Genomic DNA, 21434 nt, shown 5'->3' with positions numbered 1-21434 from the left:
GACAAAAGGCAGAGATCAAGCCAGCACTGAGGTAAGGCCATCACGGCCCAAAGCAGCCACCTGGTTTGTCCCAGCTGCTAGAAACAGATCACTCTCACTGGTGGCATTGCTCCTCACTCCTGCTCTGGGAACAGCTGTGATGATGGCTCAGATCAACAGAAAGCTCTGTCACCTGCTTCTCATCAATCCCAGTCGGAGGAAGGGCCACTCAAACAGCTCAGAAGAAAGGAACATGCTTTGGGCTGCAGAGAAGCAGCCAATATCAGTACAAAGTGCTTAGCAGGCGGGATATGGGAAGGCAGGTATAAGGCACAGGGATGTGGACATCCAGGTCGATTTATTACACAAGAAATAAAATTCCCATTTAAAAAAAATCCACTTGTGGATGCTGGCGCTGGTTTTACAGGATGGGCCTCATGGTAACAAAACCGAAGTTGTAGGACTCGGGCAGGCCCTGGTGCCGCGTGCGGTTGAAGCGTCTCCAGCTGAAGACCGGGAGACCTCCCTGAACCGGGGGGCCATTGATGGCCGAGGCCGTGAACGCTGCAGCCAGGCGGAAATCCGACACCTGGAACAAAGGACAGGAACCGGGGCAAAAGGGAAGCGTGAGCCTTGGCACATCCCCATCCCAGCCAGCAGGAACAGCTCCGGGAGATTTCATTATAAGGTGAGGGACGAGAGCAGAGGGAAACTCACATAGGCAGCAATTCCTCCCCTGTGCAGAGGCACCTCCAGTCACACAGCAGCCAGTGCTGAAGGGCACCAGCAAACCACAAGCCCACACTTGCCCTTGCCAGCCTGAAAGAGCCAGAGCATCTGCCCTCAGGCCAACCCTCCCTGATTTTACGGGGCTGCAGCAGGTGGATGAAGGGTCTGCGCTAAGCTCTGCTGCATGTTGAGCACTTGGGCTATCCCCAGGGCATGTCAGGGCAATTAGGGAATGGAGAAGGGCAGCAGAATTAATATTGCTACCCAGGCTCTGCACTGCTCCTTCATGGTCTCCAAAGAGGTCCCAAGCCTCCTCCATCTTCCCAAACTCAGATACTAAATGTGTTGGTAGGGTTTATAACTAGAACAGGTTTGGCCTGTGCTCTGGGTCATTTCTTGCAATGCCCCTCTTAAGCCCCCCATTCCACCTCCAGCCCAGCCCATTCTCCTTGCCTAACTGTGCTGGCTAGGCACTGCAGCAGGCATTGACCACTCCCTTACCAGACCCCTCTACAAAGCCATTTTCTGCATTCCTCTTGTATTACCCAGCTCTGGGAATCTCCCACTGCTGTCCACTGCAACACACAGCTGGCTGGACACAGCAATGGAGATATTAAAATAGCCCCCCCGAGTTCCACCCTAGCAACCAAACTCATAATCCAGAAATGCAGCAAGCTGGACCCCACAGGATAAAACACTGAACAACTTTTCAGCACAGCTGCTTACTTGGGCACTGCTCTTCAGGTGAAAATATCATATCACCTGCCTAAAATAAATGCTGTTTTCTCCAGGACAGTGGGTCTAAGGATTTTCCCACATACCCCTAAAATGCAAAGTGATCTTCACCAAACTTTTGAGAAAGCGGTTTTGCAGAGAGGTGGAGGCCCAGAGTGGGGTAGCTTACTAGAGAGCCAGGCTTTTGTAAATGTAAACCTAAAGTGAGACTGCAACCCCTTTCCTGTGGGCTCTGGGAGGCCACAGAGTTCTAACGAACAGGAGGCTGAGGCTGTACAACAGTCTCCTTCCCTGAGTGAGCTGAAGATTCATTTCCTGCTGTAAGGATTTGGAATTTAACTCCTGAACACCACAAGCTCCCATGGATTAAGTTGCTTCATACATCTCCCTCTGTATCCTGTGCCACTGTGCCAGGACTGATGTCAGGGACAGGAAATGAGACTCTGCAGAGAATTCCCACCTGACGAGGTGCCCAAGCACTGGGACAGCATGAAAAGAGGGAACAGACATGCCTGGCCACGCTTGGCCCGGTGCAGGGAAGCATGCTACAGGTCTGACAGGAGCACAAACAGGCTGCAGCCAGCATTCAGCAAATATTGGAATTGAGGTAATTTACCTTGGTGTCATAGCAGCCTGCAGGCACTGGTATAGAAGGATTCAGGTCTTCCCGGCAGCAAATGGTGTTGCAAGGATTGTGTTCAGCATAAGGATCATGCTGATAGTCTGGGGTGAAATGTGGTGGGAAGAGCAGAAGAAAAGAAAAAAAGTTAGCCCCCTCACAGAAAGCCGATGCCAAATACTGGAGCCACTAAAAACTGGGTAACTGCACTCTGTCACATTGCTTTTGTGCTTCTCCACAGGTACCAGCTACATGACATTAAGTAGACAAGCTCCTAATTCAAGAGCATACAGCTACTTCTGCAACCCAGGGGCACCACTGCCAACCTGTAACCACAAGTATCTGCAATACCACCTGATGAAACTGTACATGACAAAAGGTTGTAGAAGCTTTCTCAAAAGAGAAAAGCAGAAGAGAAAGGGAAGTGGCAGGTGGGGGGTGGGGAGGGAGGGGGGAAATGAGAGCCTTTGTTTTCCTGTTCTGGATTAAAGTAAGTGTAAAGAAGCAAATCCTTTGAACACCCACTGCAGTAACTGCAAGCCAGAAGGGGAAGGTGGTGAGCTCAGCATCTACGAGCATGCTGCTACTCAGAGCCCAGACAGGAATGACACCCCACCCTGGGAGAGGCCTCCCAAACCTCAAGTCCAGTAAGCAGCACACTCCCTGTAATTGGGAATAAAAATATAGCATCTAAAGCTATCAGTACTCTGAGATGGGCTTAGCCAGAAGTTAATTAAACTGGGTTTAATCGAGTTCAGGAGAGCCCTGTCAGGGAAAAACAACAGAGCATTACCTGCTGTCCTGGTTCAACCCCTGCTGGCAACTAAGTACCACACAACTGCTCATCCACATCCCTCCAAGCCCCATCCCTCATGGGATGGGGAGAAGAATTGGAAAAAGGTAAAAACCATGGGCTGAGATAACAACAATTTAAATAAGTGAATTGTTAATAATAAAAATTAAAAAGGAGAGGGAGGGCAAGAGAAAAAATCCTTAGAGAAAGAAGTGATTCACAATACAATTGCTCACCACCTGCTGACCAATGCAATGCCCTTCCCTGAGCAGGGATCAGCCCCTTCCAGCCAATTCCCACAGTTTACACAATAAGTACGAGGTTCAATGGTATAGAATATCCCTTTGGCCACTTCAGGTCAGATGTACTGGCTTTGCCCTGCCAGCTTCTTGTGCATCTGCTTGCTGGAAGAGCATGGGAAACTGAAAAGTCCTTGACTCACCAACAACTAAAACATCGGAGTTTAAATAATAGAGCTATCAACATTATTCTCATACTAAATCCAAAACACACTACTGTATTAACCACTTAATTAAGAAAATTAACGCTATCCCACCTGCAAAAGACCATTTGCCTGAACATGGGAAAAGACCTCAAGTTTTACACTAAATTCTCTGGTCTGATCACATCTAACTGTTGCTTAGGACTTAAGGCTTTCAAGATTGACAGGCTGTAGATGTATTAGGTGACAGCAGTCCATGAGGTCTCTTGGAGTACTCTCTTGGAGTCAGAAGCTTTCTGGAAAAGTCAAATAACAAGCCCAAGGGGCCTTGCTCTTGATAGGAAATTTTAGCCCAGTTTCCTACCTCCAAAGTAAGCTTGTGTTACCTTTTTGCTTTGTGTGTATTCTGCATTTAGGACAAAATAATTGATCTGTATGCGAGGCTGCAGCTTCCCACTATAATCCAAGAAATAAAAGTAACTCTGCTTATTAAGATCAGCTCCACAGCACACAAACAGGTGTCTTACTGTTGTATCTCATGATGTACTTCATGCTTTCCAAGTTGGTCACCTTTCCCTGGTCTCGACGGAAGATTTTGGCTCTTGGAGCAAGGTCATAGGAGAAATCCATGCCGTACTTGACAACATACGATGCATACCCACTGAGATTGTAAATCTTTTCATGGAAAGGGATATTGTATGAAGGCCAGTAACCTGTCAGAGACAAACCCCAATCTGTTAATCACTTGGAAAAGCTGGATGCTCTTGCTTGTATCAGAAAAGAAAAGAATTAATTTTCCATTTTCTATTGCCTCACCAGCATGTCGAGGAACAACACAGAAAACTGGTTTGAATGCAATAAGGAAACAGTCACTGGCATGACCAGGGCTGACTCCCAGCCTAACACCACTGGAGACTGCATACCCAGGCAACCCGCCCCCAGACTTCCAGCCTCAGGACTCATCCTGCAAAACAGCTGAGATCAGACTTGCAGGAGCCTGAACACGCAGCATGGCCACAGCCCTCTGGCAGAGGTTTCCCTGCTGAACCTTAAAGGACTGCAAAATCATTTACTCTGGTTTTGCCACCTTCCCATCTCACCAAAGCAGAACACACCATGCTGAGACGTCAGGGAGGGACTGACAGACACAAACGCACGGAGACCACAGACACTCGGGGTGAACAGGAGGCAGGTCAGCATACACACGCTTTGTGCAGTGGGGGTTGCACATAGCCATAAAGAAAGACGGGGGATTGCTGCACATTTGGCAGTAGCTGCCTTTGAAGGTTAAGAAGTGATCAGCAGAGCAGAGCCTTGCTCTAACTTCCCCAAAAGCAATCCTGCACAAAACTGCCTGAAAGAAGACCGTTGTGGAAAGCTTTTGTAAAGAACCAAGAGATGTTCCAGGTCAGAATCTGGGTACAGGAAGTCCTAGAATATATAAAAATAGATAACTATACCTTAACATTTAATTTTTTCTATTGTTTAGGCAGCAAGTATATAACATGAGCTAGGTCCCAGAGTAGCACACTTTCAAGTTGTCTCCAAAGCACTAACATTCCCTTGTTGTTCATTCTCAAATCACACACATCAGGATTTGGCTTAGAGATTTACTACCTAGGCACTGGTAAATGCAGGCCTCTACATATTAAAATCAGCCCAGCATAGTGTGAAGAGTCTGGTGTAAGATGCTCAAAAAAATCAACTGGAACTCACTGGGAACAATACACACAAATACAAACTGAAGGATATGCAGACAGCATAAGCAGTGGAGCACTGTCTGAGTGGAGGCCTCACCAGCTTGGGTCCTGCCTAGGATAGGGAAGACAGGGTATTCCTGTCTGCTGGCATTTGCTTACGTGACCTAGAGCCTACCTGAAGGAAACGGGTTGTGTACAGGCTGTGTTGTAATACAGGCGTCCTCCAGAAATGAGCAACTTGCCAGCCTGTAACGATGCAGGCCCAAGGACACGGATACATCAGCTTCCAAACCAGTAAGGTTTAGCTGTGATTCAAAAAGGTGCTGCTGTCTCACACGAACACAGTGTGTACAGATGACCTCTTTCTCCCACCTGGAAAAACTTGTTAAAATTGCTAAAACAGAGAAAGCTATTAAAGTTCTTCCCTAGCAAGAGCTCTTCTGTGTCTCAGGCTCTGCCAGACTGCAAATCCCATGCAAAGAGTGCAGCAGACAACCTAAGCCAGGCTTTACACAAGGGCTGCTATGAGCCAGTGAAACCTGGCAGGGTGCACAGTGACAAAAAACAAGTCAAGAGAGACTGTGAAGTTGAAAGGAAGGGATGACATGAAGACAGCAAAAAGTCCCTGAAGCAAAATGCTTTCCTCCTCTGCACTTAAGAGAGTAAAAGGTATCAGCAACATGGAGAGACAGAGCAATAAGAATATTGCACATATGGTAGAAGACACTCAGATCCCAGGCTTTGCTCTGATGTGTTGATTTTGATATATTACTCATTCATCATCAAGAAAAATGAAGTGCAGCCTATTCCCGTGACCTACTCCTTCTCTTCAGACAGTGTTGCCCTCTCTCAGTTCCTCTAAAGGATTTCTGAGCTTTCTTTGTCAATATACAGAAAGCACCCAGACACCTTTGCCTGGAAAGGGCAATGCAAGAGATTCCTGGTATTGAGAACTCATCTGCACTGTCCTACAAAAACGACAGAAGCCACAAAGAAGAAAAATGTTTCCATTTTCAAACCTGCATAAGGAAATGCTTCATTTTTCCTCAGTACAAGGTTTACTAAAGCAATACCTGCTTTTGTTCACCTGAGATTTCAATTCTCATTCTCTTTTGTTTCTAGGTTTATGCTTCAAAGAGACTTAAAAAGCAGATGCTGGTGGCAAACTCACTCTGACCAAACTAGTGTGCCCAAAGTGCATTATCTTGGGACACCTGCTACATGGCAATGATGGAGCTTGCCAGGGTCAGCTATTCTACAAAGGCTTTAAGCCAGCATTACTCTTGAGAAAGATAAACCTCCTTCACCTGAGCTGCTTCAAGCACCTCGGAACAGGGCAGGGGCCTTGATGGGACTTGTCTGGTGTCCTGCATGGCATGGAGGAGTTCAGATCTGCTGCTTACAGCAGCTGAGGTCTCCAAAACTGCCCTTTGGCAGGGCTTAGCTTACCCTGAGTGTTGAAGGCTGTCCTCCTAATGTTTAAATTCCCAGAGAATGACTGCTCTGTTATCCAGTATGCACAAGGTACACTTAGATATCTGGGAAAAGACATACTGTAGGTATGAGGTGTAACTTCTGTAGGTAATTTGTAACTACTCATACATGCTGCCACCTTTGAGAACAGAGCAGCTGCAACATCTCAGAGGGAAGAAGTGGTCACTGTGTGCCCAAGCCCAGGAGTTGGGCTCAGTCCTACAGAGAATGCCACACAGCTGCTCCAAAATCCTTGCTGAAAAGGAACTCAAGGTACCTGCCAAGCCTGGCCTCTCTGCACAGGTATAGCACTGCCATGCTGGGGCTGCAATGTTTCCAGTGCCAGAGCTAGAGGGTCTCTATCAGCTGCTTTGTCTGCATCCCACACCCAACACAGCATTGAGAAGCCCAAGGCAAAGGAAGCCAAAAGAGACTGACAATGTGGCAATGCCTGGAATAAGCGAGAACTTTCCAAGAAGCTAGACACAAGGAAAAATTTCAAAGAGAACTAACCCCAGCTGCTAACATAGACAAATTTCCCATCATTTTGATGATGAGCAATTTATCAATTTATCCCCTCAGCATGTGATTAGGGGAAGGAGCACAAAGCACCAGATACACTTAAGGCTCAGGCTTTTTGTTGATGTTCTAAGTGTCTAGTAAACACTTGAAATTAAACCTGACAGTGAATGTTCTGCTTGACCAAGATTTTTGTTTGTTTTCCATCAAGTTCTTGCCAGTCTTGCTAGGGAATTAAAGAACCTTTTAAAAAACAAATATTTATCAGAAAACAGAGATCCAGAAAAGTTCAGGAAATTAATTTAACATAGAACTTCTTTGGTATTCAAAATTTCATCTTCTTGCAGGGTGACCGACTCAACAATCATTTTGAGTAGCCCACAGCATCACAGTTATTTAGTACTGCCCCAAACAGATCTCACATTTTCCCTCATTGGTCTCTACAACCGGGAAAAATAATACCAGAAAAAAGGCAAGGATGCAGACAAGCAAAGAGACAAAGTCTATTTTTCCCTCCTCTGCTTCTAGGAGACACAGATGTTTACTGCATTCCTGCCACAGCATACCAGATAAATGAATAGATTGCAATTCACCCAGATGCATAGGGATGCTCACACAAAGCTGAGGGTTGCTCACACAAAGCTTCCTTACTTAAAACTCAGGACTAGTGTTCAACAAACCCCTCCCTGGTACAAAACACAATTCTCAGTCGGCATAAAGAGATGGTTTTCCTAAGCCAGTAACTACTATAGGAACTATTACCTTTCCGGAGAACATTTGTTTGATCAGAATACTCCACAAGGGTTGGGATCTGCTCGACAATGTACAATGCACCATCATCGAGGCTCCTCTGCAGCTTGACCTTCTTCAGGTCTAGAACCATGTACTGATTGTTGTAGGTTCCTGGGTACGAGAACAGAGAGAGTTACATGTCCTGCCAAGGGAAGGAAACAAGCACAAGAGGTAGAGGGAACACATCTTTTTTCCTAAGATGCATATACAGGTGTACTTACCAGAGTTGCACTTGGAGAAGGTCTCTGCCCAAGTTTTGCCATCATTTGCCATCATGTTGGCAATGCGGACCCTCTGCCAAGCTAGCAAGGATTCAGGCACCACTTGCTTAATGAGGGTTTCATTATAAACACTGTTGGTAGTCTGCAACATTACCAAGCCGCTGCCCAGTATGTAAAAGTCATCCAGGGACACCAAAAAGCCTTAAAAAGCAGTAACACAAAACTTGTTATCTTTGTGAACCTTTGATATACTCATAAAACAAAACAGAGATAAGTGATGAGGACACGGATGAGTCCATCGTGTGTGTGTGAACTTAAACTGTACAAAGATTAAAGATGAGGTAGTAACTTCTGCAAGGGCTTTGGGCCCACCTGTCAACACAGTTTGAAATGAGAAACTGTCACGCTTTCAAGACACCTAATTCTTTGTCTAAAGCATTTCCTTTGTGTTTGTATGCCAAGCCTGGAAGCTTCTCCATAAGTCAACCTATGTCTTATGCTAAGGATGACATACCCTAAATACCTGTGAAGTGTTTGTTTCTAACAAAGAAGTGAACTAAAAAAATATAAAAATGCAACAATGAAAACCAAAGCAAAGCACAAACTCCACAAAAACACTTTCATCAACCAGTATCAGTTTTAGATTTTTACCCTGTAAAGACAACATAAATTCATTTAATTAATTGAATTAATCCCCTTAATTAACTCCTTCTGTATTAAATCAAGCAGAAAAATCTTCCTTCTAGTTTAATCTTCTCCTAAGTATTCTTAAAAGCATCTCAAGACACGGGCATCTCTTAAATCATAAACCACATCCTGTATATGAGGAGAAGCTCTACCTACTCCTCTTCCTGACATGTTGTCACAGGGGTTTTTTATTCCTGCCAGCTCTGCAAAGTCAATACAGCGATGGATCCTGTGGGCAGGATTCCCTTCCAGGTTACATGCCAACAGAAGTGCTAGGTCCAGTTGCAAACCCTTTGCCAAGAGGTGGCATACAGAGCTGCAAAGGTCAGCTATATGCCTTGGATAATAGTGTGGGGACTACTTGTAGAGCAGAAATAACTTGGCCTTTAGATTACTCAGCAGATACATGGCTGCCAGGCTGGGGAAGAAAGGTTGTTAAGCAATCTGGTCATGGGGAAGTCATACAGAGCCTAAACTCTTGTTAAGAAGTTTTTAATAGCATCCATCTACAAAGAGTACAAAACGCTAAAATGCTGTGTTACACCAGAATAGTTGAGCTCCTCTATGAAATCTTCCACAGCAAACTTTATTAACACAAACTGCAAAGGTCACCAACCTACGACAGCAAGAGAGACAACCAGCTTGGCCTCCTACTCCTGGGCTTTTATCAAAAGGCAGACCAACTTCAAGCAAAAGTAATCTTTAAGGGCTCTAGTTCAGCAAAATTTCTTTAAAGAAGCAAGTTCTCAAATTAGAACAGATCCAGGAACATACACTGTGTGGACATCTGTTCTCTAAAAAAATATCAGTATAGAATAGACTGAGCACTCTGGTATTACTCAATACATTATGTACATTATCAGCAGAGATCTCCCTCAAATAAGTAAGGAAATGCGAAACATCCTAAATTTGGCTCTGCCAGTCTATTTTATACAAGGACTTGGGATACTCTAGCAATAATCTGCTGCATAACAAGTCAAGTGGTGCTTGCCCAAACACAGGCAATAATTGAAATTTTTGAAACAACTGTGATGTGAATTGAGCATCAGTTCCTGCGGGTGACAATGCCAAGTGTCCTACTTCAAAACAAACAAAGTAATTTCTCTCTCCAATTTCAATCAACAGCTGAGATAGAACAGAAAAACTTGACTCAAAACAAGTGCTAACACAAGGAATGATGCTGAATTAACTGAAGGTTGAACTCTGTAATTCAAATAAACTGCAAAGCTCAGCTAAGCTCAAAAGAAGGATATTTCCTTCTGGGTCTTAGTATTTACCAAGTTTTATCCTGAAATGTTTTATAACACAACATGCCCTCCATTATACACCATTACCAACTTAGTAATTCCAAGATGGCATTTTGATTTAAGGCATAGGCAACTCTGAAACAAAGGGAAGCTAAAATACAAGCAACAGGTTACCCATGGTATAAAGACATCCAGAAAAATAAAAGCTGGGTAGAGAAGTCTGGAGATATCAGCAGATGTTTGATGTCCTCTTGAGCCATTCTTCTAAGTATGTATGAGAATCTGTTGTAAATGAAGGTGTTATCTCACTGTATGCTTCTTCTATGTTTTTCCTGTAAAACCATCTCTGCAAACCCACTTCCCATTTTTGTTATGAACACTCAATCAAATTTGTTTTATTTCATTGTTTTTTGGGGTTTTTTAACCCCTCCCTCCAATGAACCTGACAACTCTACAGAGAAACAAGCAAAAGTACTTCTGATTGCATTTTCTGGATCTGATCCATTTAGATTCCATTTCCAAATGCCACTGGAAAACGAAAGTTTCCAGAACATGGAGTTGCACTCACCATGACATTAATCAGCCAAGCAAAGCATTTTTTGCAATCTGAGCCACAGTGTTCTCCAGAAAGTCAGCACATCAAAGAGCATGTGGGTGGCAGCACGTTCTGGGGTACTATTGTTCTGAAACAGGTAGACTGCTGCTTTCTGAACCAGACAGCATCAGCTTTTTTGATGCTTTAAAAGGTCACTGTGCTCTTTCAAGTATAGCATCGGCCAGCTTTACAGGCTGGAAGTCAAAGCTATGAGGTCTAGCCCACCTCTCAGGACTGGGAGTAGCTCCTAGCTGAGATGCCCAATGCTCTAGTGTATAAACACATTTGAATATGGGAAAATAAAGGTATTCTCTGGATTAGCAGAGAATCAGCAGCTGCTTCTCATGTCAAGGCTGAACACCCATCAGCTGCCTCCCTTCCACTTGCGCATCTCTCCTAGGCACTAAGAACAAGCACACACCACACCATAGCTCTGGTCTCATCTCCAAAGCTCACCACACCTTCCTTTGCTTCCCTCCAGGTTTTGAACACATGCTGGAGGAAGCAAGAAATGGTCTGGCAATACCTTATGAGCAAGGTACTCCTGAGAACAAAGGCTACCATCTTTTCCATGGTTTGCTCCTCCCAGCTCTTCCTCACGCTGTGGGGAAGGATTATGCTGCATTAACACCAAATTGCTTCAAAGCAAGGGACACAAACTACCTCTCTCTCCTGCCTTAGCATGGATAGATAGATGGATAGATATGACATGTATAGTCAGCCATCAAGACAACTTGCACCATCTTACTCGCACATCACCACCTAGCTCAACCCAGAAAGATCCCAATAATCGACCAGAGGAGGAAAGGGGGAAGTAAAAGTCTTCAACTGTTCTTCTTCAGCTGTTTTGTTTAAGCTGCTAAAATCAAATTAACATACTTTAAAAGACCATGTCTCAGCACAGAGAAGGTAGTTCACTATCCAAACCAGAGTGCTTAGTCAAAATGGCACATTCCTGCTCTTAAATGGAGTTCAAAAGAGCTCCATCCAAATGGATGAAAATCCTGGAAGCTGCAACCCCCCTGCTATCCAAAGAAAATAATAAATTTTATCAGTTAGTCTGGCTCATTTCTTTGAATGCCTCAATGGGCAGTGTAAAGAACTGACCAGACTTGAGGAGGGAAAGGGGCACAGAGGGAGGAGAAGTGCAGGTTCCTGTCTGAACCACCCCTAGATACGTGGCACAAAACATAGAACCTACCTTGTCTCTATCACTTCCTTACTCCCTCACATGAGCACAGCTTCATTCAACATTTGTGAGGAACAGTAACATCCTCTGTACAATTTCAGTTCTCTCTGCTATGCATTGATTCACAAGCCACAGGAAGTACTCATGTCCAGAGCTTGAAGAAGACAATGAAGCTCAAGCTTCCAGTTCAGAGACATTCCTCCTTTCCAAAGGTTCACAGAACTGTCCTACGTGCAGCTCTGCAGACAAAGACTATGAGCAGAGTTCAAGTGAGAATTAAGGTGAGTTAGTATGGAAATGAGCAGCAAGTAAAGAAATCATTCTGCAAAAACAGAGATTACAACTCCCATTAATTCCCACTTGACTGTGCCTCTGCAGGACTACTGCTGCTCTGAAAGGGAGAAAGCAGCAGAGAAGATATGCTGTTAACAATGGACATTTGAACTTGGTGGCAGAACACTGGTAACTGCTGGGTAAGCTGGGATGGACTCTACTCCTGCCTGTCCTCCTACCTGCTCACTCACAACATGAGCAAAGAAGTGCAAGGCCCTCCAGCTGCACCACAATGCACACCCTAACACAAATCATGGTTAGTCAATAGCCTCAGAACCTCTAAACTGAGTCACAGCTAATACTAATTTTTGCAATCTAGTAGCCTGTCTTTTGAAATTCAGTAAATAAAGAAATAATATGGTTAATTTTATTCTGTGACCCCAGGAGAAATCATTGATTTGGCATATTCCTTCTCAGAAGACAAATGACCCCTTAACATTTTCTGACACACCTTTTGGACAGCAGCATAGTTTTACTCTATATCCTATCTTACTGGATGACAACTATCTTTGAATAACTCAGTTAAGTGTCACTGAAGGCCTAGAAGGGCACCAGTCTTTTAGTGCTCTCTGTTTCCTCCAGAAGTTAAAAGTTCTATGTCCATAGGATCATGTTACTATTCAGTTGAGATTACTATGATGTAGCTTTTCTTACTGGTTCTTATGTCTATCAGGACAGAGACTAAAAGCAGGAACATTTATGCAAGTAGACATTACAATTGTCAGGCTGAACCATGGCCAGGAGCTGCAGATTCCAGAGTCAGATGCTCTGAAAATATCTCTCATCATAACATGGAGCAGAGGAATTTGGCAGTTGCCTCCTTCCTACGTGATGTCCCTGGAGCATTACTGGGCCAGTGCTTACGCATGCCATGGAAAACTGCAGGTCTGTGAACTACACCCACAGCTAATGCAATTTGCTGCAGTCAATGGACCATGCTTGTCTAGTGCTTGTGATAGCGCCCTGTCATCAGTGAGCATCCTGTGCATGCCACAGGCCTCTCTTAACTTCACTGTCACCATGGGAACTGTGCTTTGCAACAGTTCTCACTCATCTGGTTGGTAGAAGTACACCTTCCCACACCACTATGTTAGAGTCCACATGGCAATAGCAGGCTTTAAAATCAGCCACCTCTGCAGACCTCAGCCCTCTCAGGGAAGCACAGTGGGATTTTGTATACCAATGAACAGACCTTCAACTGTCACCCTGATTTTTTAAGATTTTCTAAGTCTTCTGATGTTTACATTCTTGTAGCAAACTTTCTCATACACTTTCTGTAAATAACTTATTGTTTTGCATTCTTTTATGGAGGAGGAGAAATTCGATGGACTGTAAGTTTGTCCAGTGTCATTGGAGATGTGGCACTTTCACCCTCTAATCCACTGTCACTAATCCACTTTCCACCTCGTGGAAAATTGTAAGTGTTGGAGTCAGAAAACAAACTTTCCCTTTTCTTCACCTTGAGAGCAGCAGTGTGTGCGCTTGTTTTGTTTCGTGTCCTATACTGACACCAACCATTTCAGCAAAGCAGTAGCTGATTTTCAGGTATCCTGCCACACACTATGCTTTGCCAGTCTCATAAAACCATAATATTTTTATTTCCTTATACAAAGAATCCACAAAAGGGGACAACTGAAATACATCACCACAGACATCCACTAAAAATAAAATAATAAATGCTCTGTGTGGCTGATCATGATCCCCAATTTTGAATCTGCAGCGCAATGCAACATACAACAGTTGCTAAACAGAGCCACATTCTTGTCAAGGGTAGTGCTATCATCAGTATTTCAGCTGAGAGATATGAGAGCCAGAATAACCTCATGAACATTCACGTGATGAACAGAGCTCAGAAACCTTTGCTTTCAACCAAATTACACAGACTCGGCAAAATTCCTTGCAACAAGCAAGTGAAATTCCTCTGAGGCAATCACAGATAATCCAAGCTCTTCAAAGGATGTGCACTCAAGAGACATTCAGGCTACCTCTACTCCCTTCCTCAGATAAAAAATCTCAGATGTCAGAAAATGCTGCATTCCTGAGGAGGCTCAGACCCTCACAGAAAAAGTCTTGTTTTCAATGTGAAATGAATGCAACTGCTTTTCAAAACATTCTCCCAGTCACAGTCTCAGGAGACCCTGCCATGAAGAACCCTTACCCTTACAGTAAAGCACCATTACTCAACAAAGCACATTTGGAAATCATCAGCCAACAAAATTTCATGAGAATGACAGTCTGCTATAGTATTTACTTCATTTAAAATGTTTTATGAAGATTTTTGACTGTTTAGGTATTTTTGAACTTGAAATTTCACCTCTAAAACCTTATGCAATGTCAGCTCTAAGAGGGAGTTATAGTTTTGCTTTGGTTTTTCACGCTCTCATTTCTTGGTGCTGTTCTTGGTACTACCTAGAGCACATATTTTGCTCTTCAAACATTACTTGCTGGCAATTTCTAACATTTGGCCTAATCTTCCCAAAAGAATATTTTTCTAAATATTTTGGCTGGCTATATTACTAACACACCAAATAAGCATTAAAACATACTCTCCTCTGCAACAGCTTATAGAGAAGCTGAAAAAGGAAGATATGCAGGAAAGGGAAAAAAACCCAAAAAACAACAAAACAACTGAAGGCTCCTGAACCCAAGATCAAAGAAACTGATACACTTCCAAACAGCAAGTGTTTGATACTCAGTAATAGTCCCATTACAGTAGGAGTCATGTCACAGTGGTAAACAGAAGCACTCAAAATTGTTGTTACCAAACATGCAAATGCTACAGGAATGGTGAGGAGTTCAGCACTTGAGATGACTGCAGACTACACAAGCAGAATTCAAAGCAGCATGTTTGTGCCAGAGGTAAAATATTTAACCAGTATTATTCAGAGTACTGAAGGTGATTAATCAACAACAAAAGACAATGACAACAATATCATGCTCAAGACAGAAAATTCAAGCTGGCATTTTGTCCTCTTGGTTGCTAAAAGTTCTAAGGTAGATTGAAGCCAGTGCTTCTTTTCACAGCCAGGACAGCTACAAGACAGTAAGGTGGTCCACGCTAAATTGAATATCTACATATTTTTTTACTTTACCTGGGTAACTACTGAATGAGACCCGGCCAGTGCTGGTGTACGGATCAACTATATTGAAGTTCCAATGCTTATATATTCTCAGTGTGGCTGCATAAGTAAACCAGCTGGAATGGGCAAAATATATATTCTCATATCCAGGTAGAACCTGGAAAACAGAAGCAGAAAGATTAATAATTTCAGACCTCATGATATTCTGCATGTTTTCTACTTGATAGAAACTGGGAGAACTACTTGTTTTAAGTAGTTTCATTAATTGCATTATTGAAGAAAGAGCAGATTCTTGTGCTTTTAGCTGTGCACTAAATGAATTTCTGAAACCTATAGAAACAATTCTTACCTATGTGTTGTTTTCAAAATAAAACATCGTGGGGTTATTTGGGATACCTGCATCACATGGTATAGGTTTTCCTCCAGTTTCATTTGGAATATTTCTATTCACACATTCAAATCACATCTTTTCAAATATATCTGACATCAATTTAAAACATGCTGTTTCTGTGAGAATTCCTCTGGCTCACTTTGAAGTGAAGTACAGAAGCAAATGCAAGTAAATTTCATTTGAAAAGGTAAATACATATGTTGATAGTACATATTTTCAAAATATGTCCCTGGTTCCACAATTTGTTGTTAGCTCAGAAACCTCGTACTGTAAGCAAATACTTTAGTTCATGTTTCTCAATTTAAGGTGAATATTGTTGCTCTGCGATACATTGACTCTCTGGATGCTGATGAAATCTTCTTAACAATTTTAACTGAAAAATGTAATTGCCAATATGATGCATCAGTCACTTATCTTAAAACTGTGGGGTTTTTTTCTGTCATCATTCCTACTGGAAAACCATTCAAAGGTATCACTATTAACAGAAAACATCAGCCACTTGCATCCATTTGTTTTTATGCTAGCACTATCCTTTAGTTTAAATAATCCTTTTCCTTTTTTTCCCTGCTTATTTGCCCAATGTATTTGTAGTCACTCACAACATCTCTTTTCAGACTTCACTTCTCTAGGTGAATGAGTTATTTCTCATTTAGTCTCCCCTCCCTGGTATTTCCTCGTTCCCTAGTAGTTCTAGCAGCTTTTCAACATCCATCTCTGTGGTTTTAGTTTGGTCTTTTCCCTCCCCTTGAACACAAGTGAGAAAAACTGGACTCAAAATCCTATAGAGGCACAAATGACAACTGCATATATGCATCTTGATCATTGACAGAAGTCTCTTTATGCACATGCAACATGAACAGGGAAGACTCCAGAAATGCAGACTCATGACACTGCAAACCAACAGAGTCACTGGAGATAAGGTTCTGGTGCTCACCTTGATCAGTGCAGAGCAGTGTCCCATGTCCCACTGGTATCTCCCATGGCCTCCTGAATCCACACTGCATTGTCTACCTCGTGCAGAATAATCAAACAATGCAGGAATAAGGTCCAACAGGTCTCCAACTGCATTCAGAAACTGGACATCAAAGTTGCTCAGTGGCTGAATAAAGGAGAAGATGACAAAAAACACTTTGAGACAGAAAAACATCAAGACAGCCTCAGTGGTTAGAATTTTTCTTTTGCTCCAGAAGGAAGCTCTCGTATGGTCTATGAAATGTTTCTGACAAGGCCCAGATGCTCACACTCACTATGGCACCAGGCACTGAGGAAGCTTTCAGGATCTGGCCCTTGTAGTGGCATTACCAATGCTACAATTTCTGAGGCAAAAAGGAAGATGTAACTGTAACTCAAGAAACCTGAGCGTGTGTTTGCAAGCAGCATGTCAATCAGTCTGTTACAATTTACTGAGATAAAATTTAATTTTTTTGTTTATCTAGATGTCTTTGAAGTGTCTTCCACTAATGGTCTTGGGAGCTCTCAGACTTCTATAAACACTGCAATTTAAGACATCCTCAGGACTGAGGAGGAAGAAACACATGAGGGGAAAAATGATAATACCAATCAAATAGCTGAATGAGGAAAGTCAGTCAAAAGGCACTCTGCTATGTGCTTTAGAAAACTCCTTATGGTTAGAGCTAGTCAGGGTTAACTACACACAGTTGGTTGTGCAACATGCTCTTTAGAACCTCCTCTTACTTTGCCTCTTCAAAAATAAGAGCTTAATAGTGGTTTAACCTCAACCTGCAAATACCGTGTTCTAAATCTTTCCTGTTCTTGCTTTCACCATGCCTTTTGTTAAGGCAAGGCTTAAGAAAAAAGTCAGAACACACATCACTGTGGTGCTTGAATAGTAATTTTATAATGCCACATAATCATTTAGCAAAGAAACACATTGCAATATAAATCACTGTTACTAAACCATATAGCTGACCTCTCTACAAACCCCAGTAAAGGGGGACAAGGAAAAATGAAACAGCATCAAATTAATTTACTTTTTATTCAGAATAAAAGTATTCTGAATATTTTTATATTGAATGTAATATATTAAATATAAAAATATTGAATTCTGAATTCTGTGTCATCCATCTCCTGCTTTGGCTGAAAGAATAACCAACAGGAAAACCAGAAACCATGTAAACTCCAGTCCATGCATCCCATAGGAAGGAATGCGACCTTCCCACAATGTTTACAGACAAGAGAAATAAGCCATTCTGACAATTAAAACCATTCATGGCAGAAAGCCCCAATAGCAGCTGTAGTTTTAGTCAGAAATCCAAAGCAAACTTTCATGTGTTACATTGCTTTAGTTCATCATGTTTTTGCAGTAAGGATCCAAATAAGGGAGCAACATCAAGAGATGTGTCTTTGGATGGTTTAAGCAACTTAGAGGTATGAATCAGTTACAAACCAGTCACATTTTCCAATGTCTGATTCACACAGGCATCACTGTACAGTACCACCAGGAAGGGTGCAAACTGGCTTGCATGAGATTGCTCCAGCAGTCAAGATATTTTAATTGTACTTGACACCCATTTGCTACCACTCCATTTTCTCCTTCATAAAACCTGCATTCACTGTAATATCTAGAGGTAGCTACATTGATACTGCTACAGCAATGGTCAGAATTGCCTGTGTATTTTTAAAAAGTTTCACGTTTCTGTGCTTTCTTACCATCACTCCAAATTAAAACTTCTGTAACTATTAGGAAGTCCATTCAAATTAGAACAAAAGTGCCAAGCAATGAAGCTTTCAGAACAATAGGCACAGAAAGCAGGAGGAAAGACCACTCAAAGCACAGGTTAAGCAAATTCCTAAGGCACTGGGTGAGATTAGGCTGCCAGCAGCCATAGCCAACCAAAATATCAGAGATGCAAAAGAAGACTAGGCTGTTAAGCACCCTCCAGAGTTCTGTTTTCAACTCCCTCTTGAGGGTCAAGCAAATTTTATTCTAGTTTATTTCCAAAAATTCATTACTCTCCTTGAATAAACCTGGTTTTGTGTTTAAGACTGTCTGATGTGACATCACATCAGCACTGTGCTCCTCTGGAGCCTCAGTAAAACAACGCATTTAAACAGAAGACACAAGAACCTGCACTGCAGGCTCAATCAGGAGTGGTCTTAAGCATCTGCCACAAGACAGCTGAGAGTGCCAGTTTGGAAAAACGACAGCTGATTTCCAGGATATATGAAGAAATCTTCTCTATGATGAGTTAATCAGTGTTCACTAGCAAGAATTAAACCGAAAAAACTGCATCATAACAATGCATAATATAGGGCATATTAAAAATTTTTGTAATCACTTTTTCCCATCTCACTCAGCAATGTCAGAAAAACTGCTTATACACATTATTTAGATCCTGAAGAAGAATGAATGAACTAAACTGACATGCAGAGAGGTGGTAAAGCCACATCAAAAGTCCTTTTGCTAGAATGTCTGTCTCCTCTAGGGTGCTGTCCTGAACAGCAAAACAAAAAATCAATTTGTTTGCCAATCCAAGAAAGGCAGAAATAAACTTACAAAGGGCAGCAGAAAGGAGAGAACCTGCCCTAAAGGCTTGTTTACATGGGACATTAAAATAGACAAGTTATTCTGTAACAATTGTTTTCCAGTACTTGTCCAAGCCTGAGCACTCTGAGTAGAAAATAAGGAAGCATAAATAGAGATCTATCCTGGAGTCATTCTAGTATTTAAAACTCTGACACCTCCTCATTCAAGAGTAATATCCCTGTGTAGACAAGCCCAAGATTAATCACAGTGTTGGAAGAGCATTAGGCAGATGAAAAGGCTTTATGTTCTTTCAGTGCCCCTCCCTCAGAAATTGTCTTGACAAAAGGGCTGGGTTTGTTTACTGGATATAAAATGTTGCTAAACCAGATGGAATAATGTAACATTTAAACATAAAAATGTATTCAAATTTTGACATCACTCTTAATGATACCTGTAAATATCAAATACAAAATACAGAAGTTTACAATGTACATTGCCTTCATGCAGGTCTTAATGGAAGAATCTACCTAAAATAGTCCTCAGGACTCCATGCAACAAAAACCCAAAGTTTAGAACAAAACAACACAAAGCATTTCCTTCAGAAAGAATAAAAAAATATATATACTAGTGCTACTACCAAATCATTCAAAGCCCAGATTTTCTTTCTGCAGTAAGGCTCAGTTACTTGTGGCAGACACAATGGTTCTACAATATTCAAATAAAGCAATTTGAATTTTAGGGGAGAGCAGAAAAACAGAACATTTCAGAATTACTTATGTGCACATAACCCAGCTCTCACTTAAGAAGTATCTGGCTCTGGTTTCAAACTACCATGCATAGTACCAGAAAACAGAATTAAAAAATTAAAAGCAGATTAGTTATGAAACAGCTTGTTTTCATTCTCCTGAAAAGGAAATAGTTCTATAAAACTCTGCCCAATGCCCAGTGTTACAATTCACAGACTTCATATACACAGCTGCTTTTCTTCATCCCCTTTATCTCTTTTAGCCTATCCATGTCAATCAAACACCTTCTCAGGGTTCAGGAGACCATCCTGTCTATGTATGATCAGTCATGGTGCAGGGAAACCTAAGAACCTTGAAACTATCTCCTCTTCCCCTTCTCTTTCTCGTGTCTCTGGTATTTTGGGAGTTAAGGGGAAAACCTTCCTAGCCTTTCTTCTACAGTATTTACTCTTATTTCAAGCTTAAGACAGTGGGAACAATTCTCGTCTACATATACAGAATAATATGTTGAATTTAGAAGTACAATAGTTTTCCCAACAGCAAGTAGAACATCAGAACATCAGGCAACAAAATACAGACTGTCACATGTTGAGTTTTGGCTTGGTTTGTTTGGGGTTTAGGGGGTTTCTTTTGTTTTGTTTGAGTGTGAGTAAACAAAAAGGAAAATAAAAATGCCCCAATTCATACAAGAGGTATTTTTTAATATTTCTGATGTTCATTACCACCATGCATTCAAACTATTGAACTACTAGACATCAAAAGATAGACTTGTTCCTGATGATGATAATCCAAAGACAATAAACACATGGAAAGGATTGTTTTATTAATGAAACAAAATAGTATCTACTAAAGGAAAGAGTTAAGAAGAGACTTCCAAAGCACTGAGGAAAATGTGCTATAGGAATCAGATTTGCTTTTAAAAACATGCAGAATTTGTTACAGAGACTGAAGTATGAAATTTCTTTGATTGTTTTATTTTGTAAATTGAGTAACAGAAAAGTATTCGTTACTGGAGTTGCTGTTCAAAAAAAAACCAAAACCGAATCAATTGGGTTAATAGAACTAAAGTACAATACTTAAGAAAAAAAGTAATCTACTAGGCAAATTTATTTGCACTTTGGATGGTGGATTTCTTTAATCACAAGGGATAAGAGAGATACTGGTGGTGTTTTTGCTTGTTTGGTTGGTTTGTGAGTTTAGTTGGGACTTTTAAGTGCCAACAGTTTACAGAAGCCGAGCTGATTCTCAGATAAATGGATGCGCCAAATCTAGAATACCAGCCAGAAGCTTTGCAGCTGCACCTGTTTTTATTGCCCATGTAAGCTCACAGCAACAGCCTTCAAGGTCTGTTTCCTGAAGGACATCCCAACAGCAATAAATATGCACACACAGTGGTAGCCTAATCTCTCCAAAGTACTTGAAAAGTATCATGGTGTCCAACAAAATGAACTCCGTGTACTTTGACAGAACATTTTACAGAATTTCAGGTATCATTCTGATGCCAAGAAAACCTAAGGACCTGGCTGCAAGAGCAGCTGTCCAAAATGTACTCAAAGACAAGGACTGATGTTAACTTAGTGGCTGTGGCAAAGAGAGGAAACAGCAGCACCATTTCAATTAAGAAATACATACACAGTGAACATTTTTGCTTTGAATAATAGTATATGCATCTTATGC

At 41.8% G+C, this 21434-nt stretch overlaps 1 protein-coding gene across 1 annotated transcript in view; it reads right to left on the bottom strand.

Annotated features, from left to right (window-relative positions):
- Positions 1-318: 318 nt before the first annotated feature.
- The window catches only part of PLBD1 (phospholipase B domain containing 1), a 38232-nt gene continuing 17116 nt past the window's right edge, over positions 319-21434 (bottom strand). Inside the window, exons 5-11 of the mRNA XM_005488717.4 lie at positions 16459-16623; positions 15146-15290; positions 8003-8203; positions 7752-7892; positions 3825-4010; positions 2060-2166; positions 319-568 (exon numbers count right to left, since the gene is read on the bottom strand). Of these exons, the coding sequence (XP_005488774.1) occupies positions 401-568; positions 2060-2166; positions 3825-4010; positions 7752-7892; positions 8003-8203; positions 15146-15290; positions 16459-16623 (1113 nt within the window). The 3' untranslated portion in view covers positions 319-400. The remainder of the gene's footprint in view (positions 569-2059; positions 2167-3824; positions 4011-7751; positions 7893-8002; positions 8204-15145; positions 15291-16458; positions 16624-21434) is intronic.

Source organism: Zonotrichia albicollis, chromosome 4 (assembly GCF_047830755.1).
Source record: "Zonotrichia albicollis isolate bZonAlb1 chromosome 4, bZonAlb1.hap1, whole genome shotgun sequence".
Taxonomy (NCBI): domain Eukaryota; kingdom Metazoa; phylum Chordata; class Aves; order Passeriformes; family Passerellidae; genus Zonotrichia; species Zonotrichia albicollis.
Note: the sequence above shows the minus strand (reverse complement) of the source record. Positions and strands in the feature narration are given on the sequence as shown.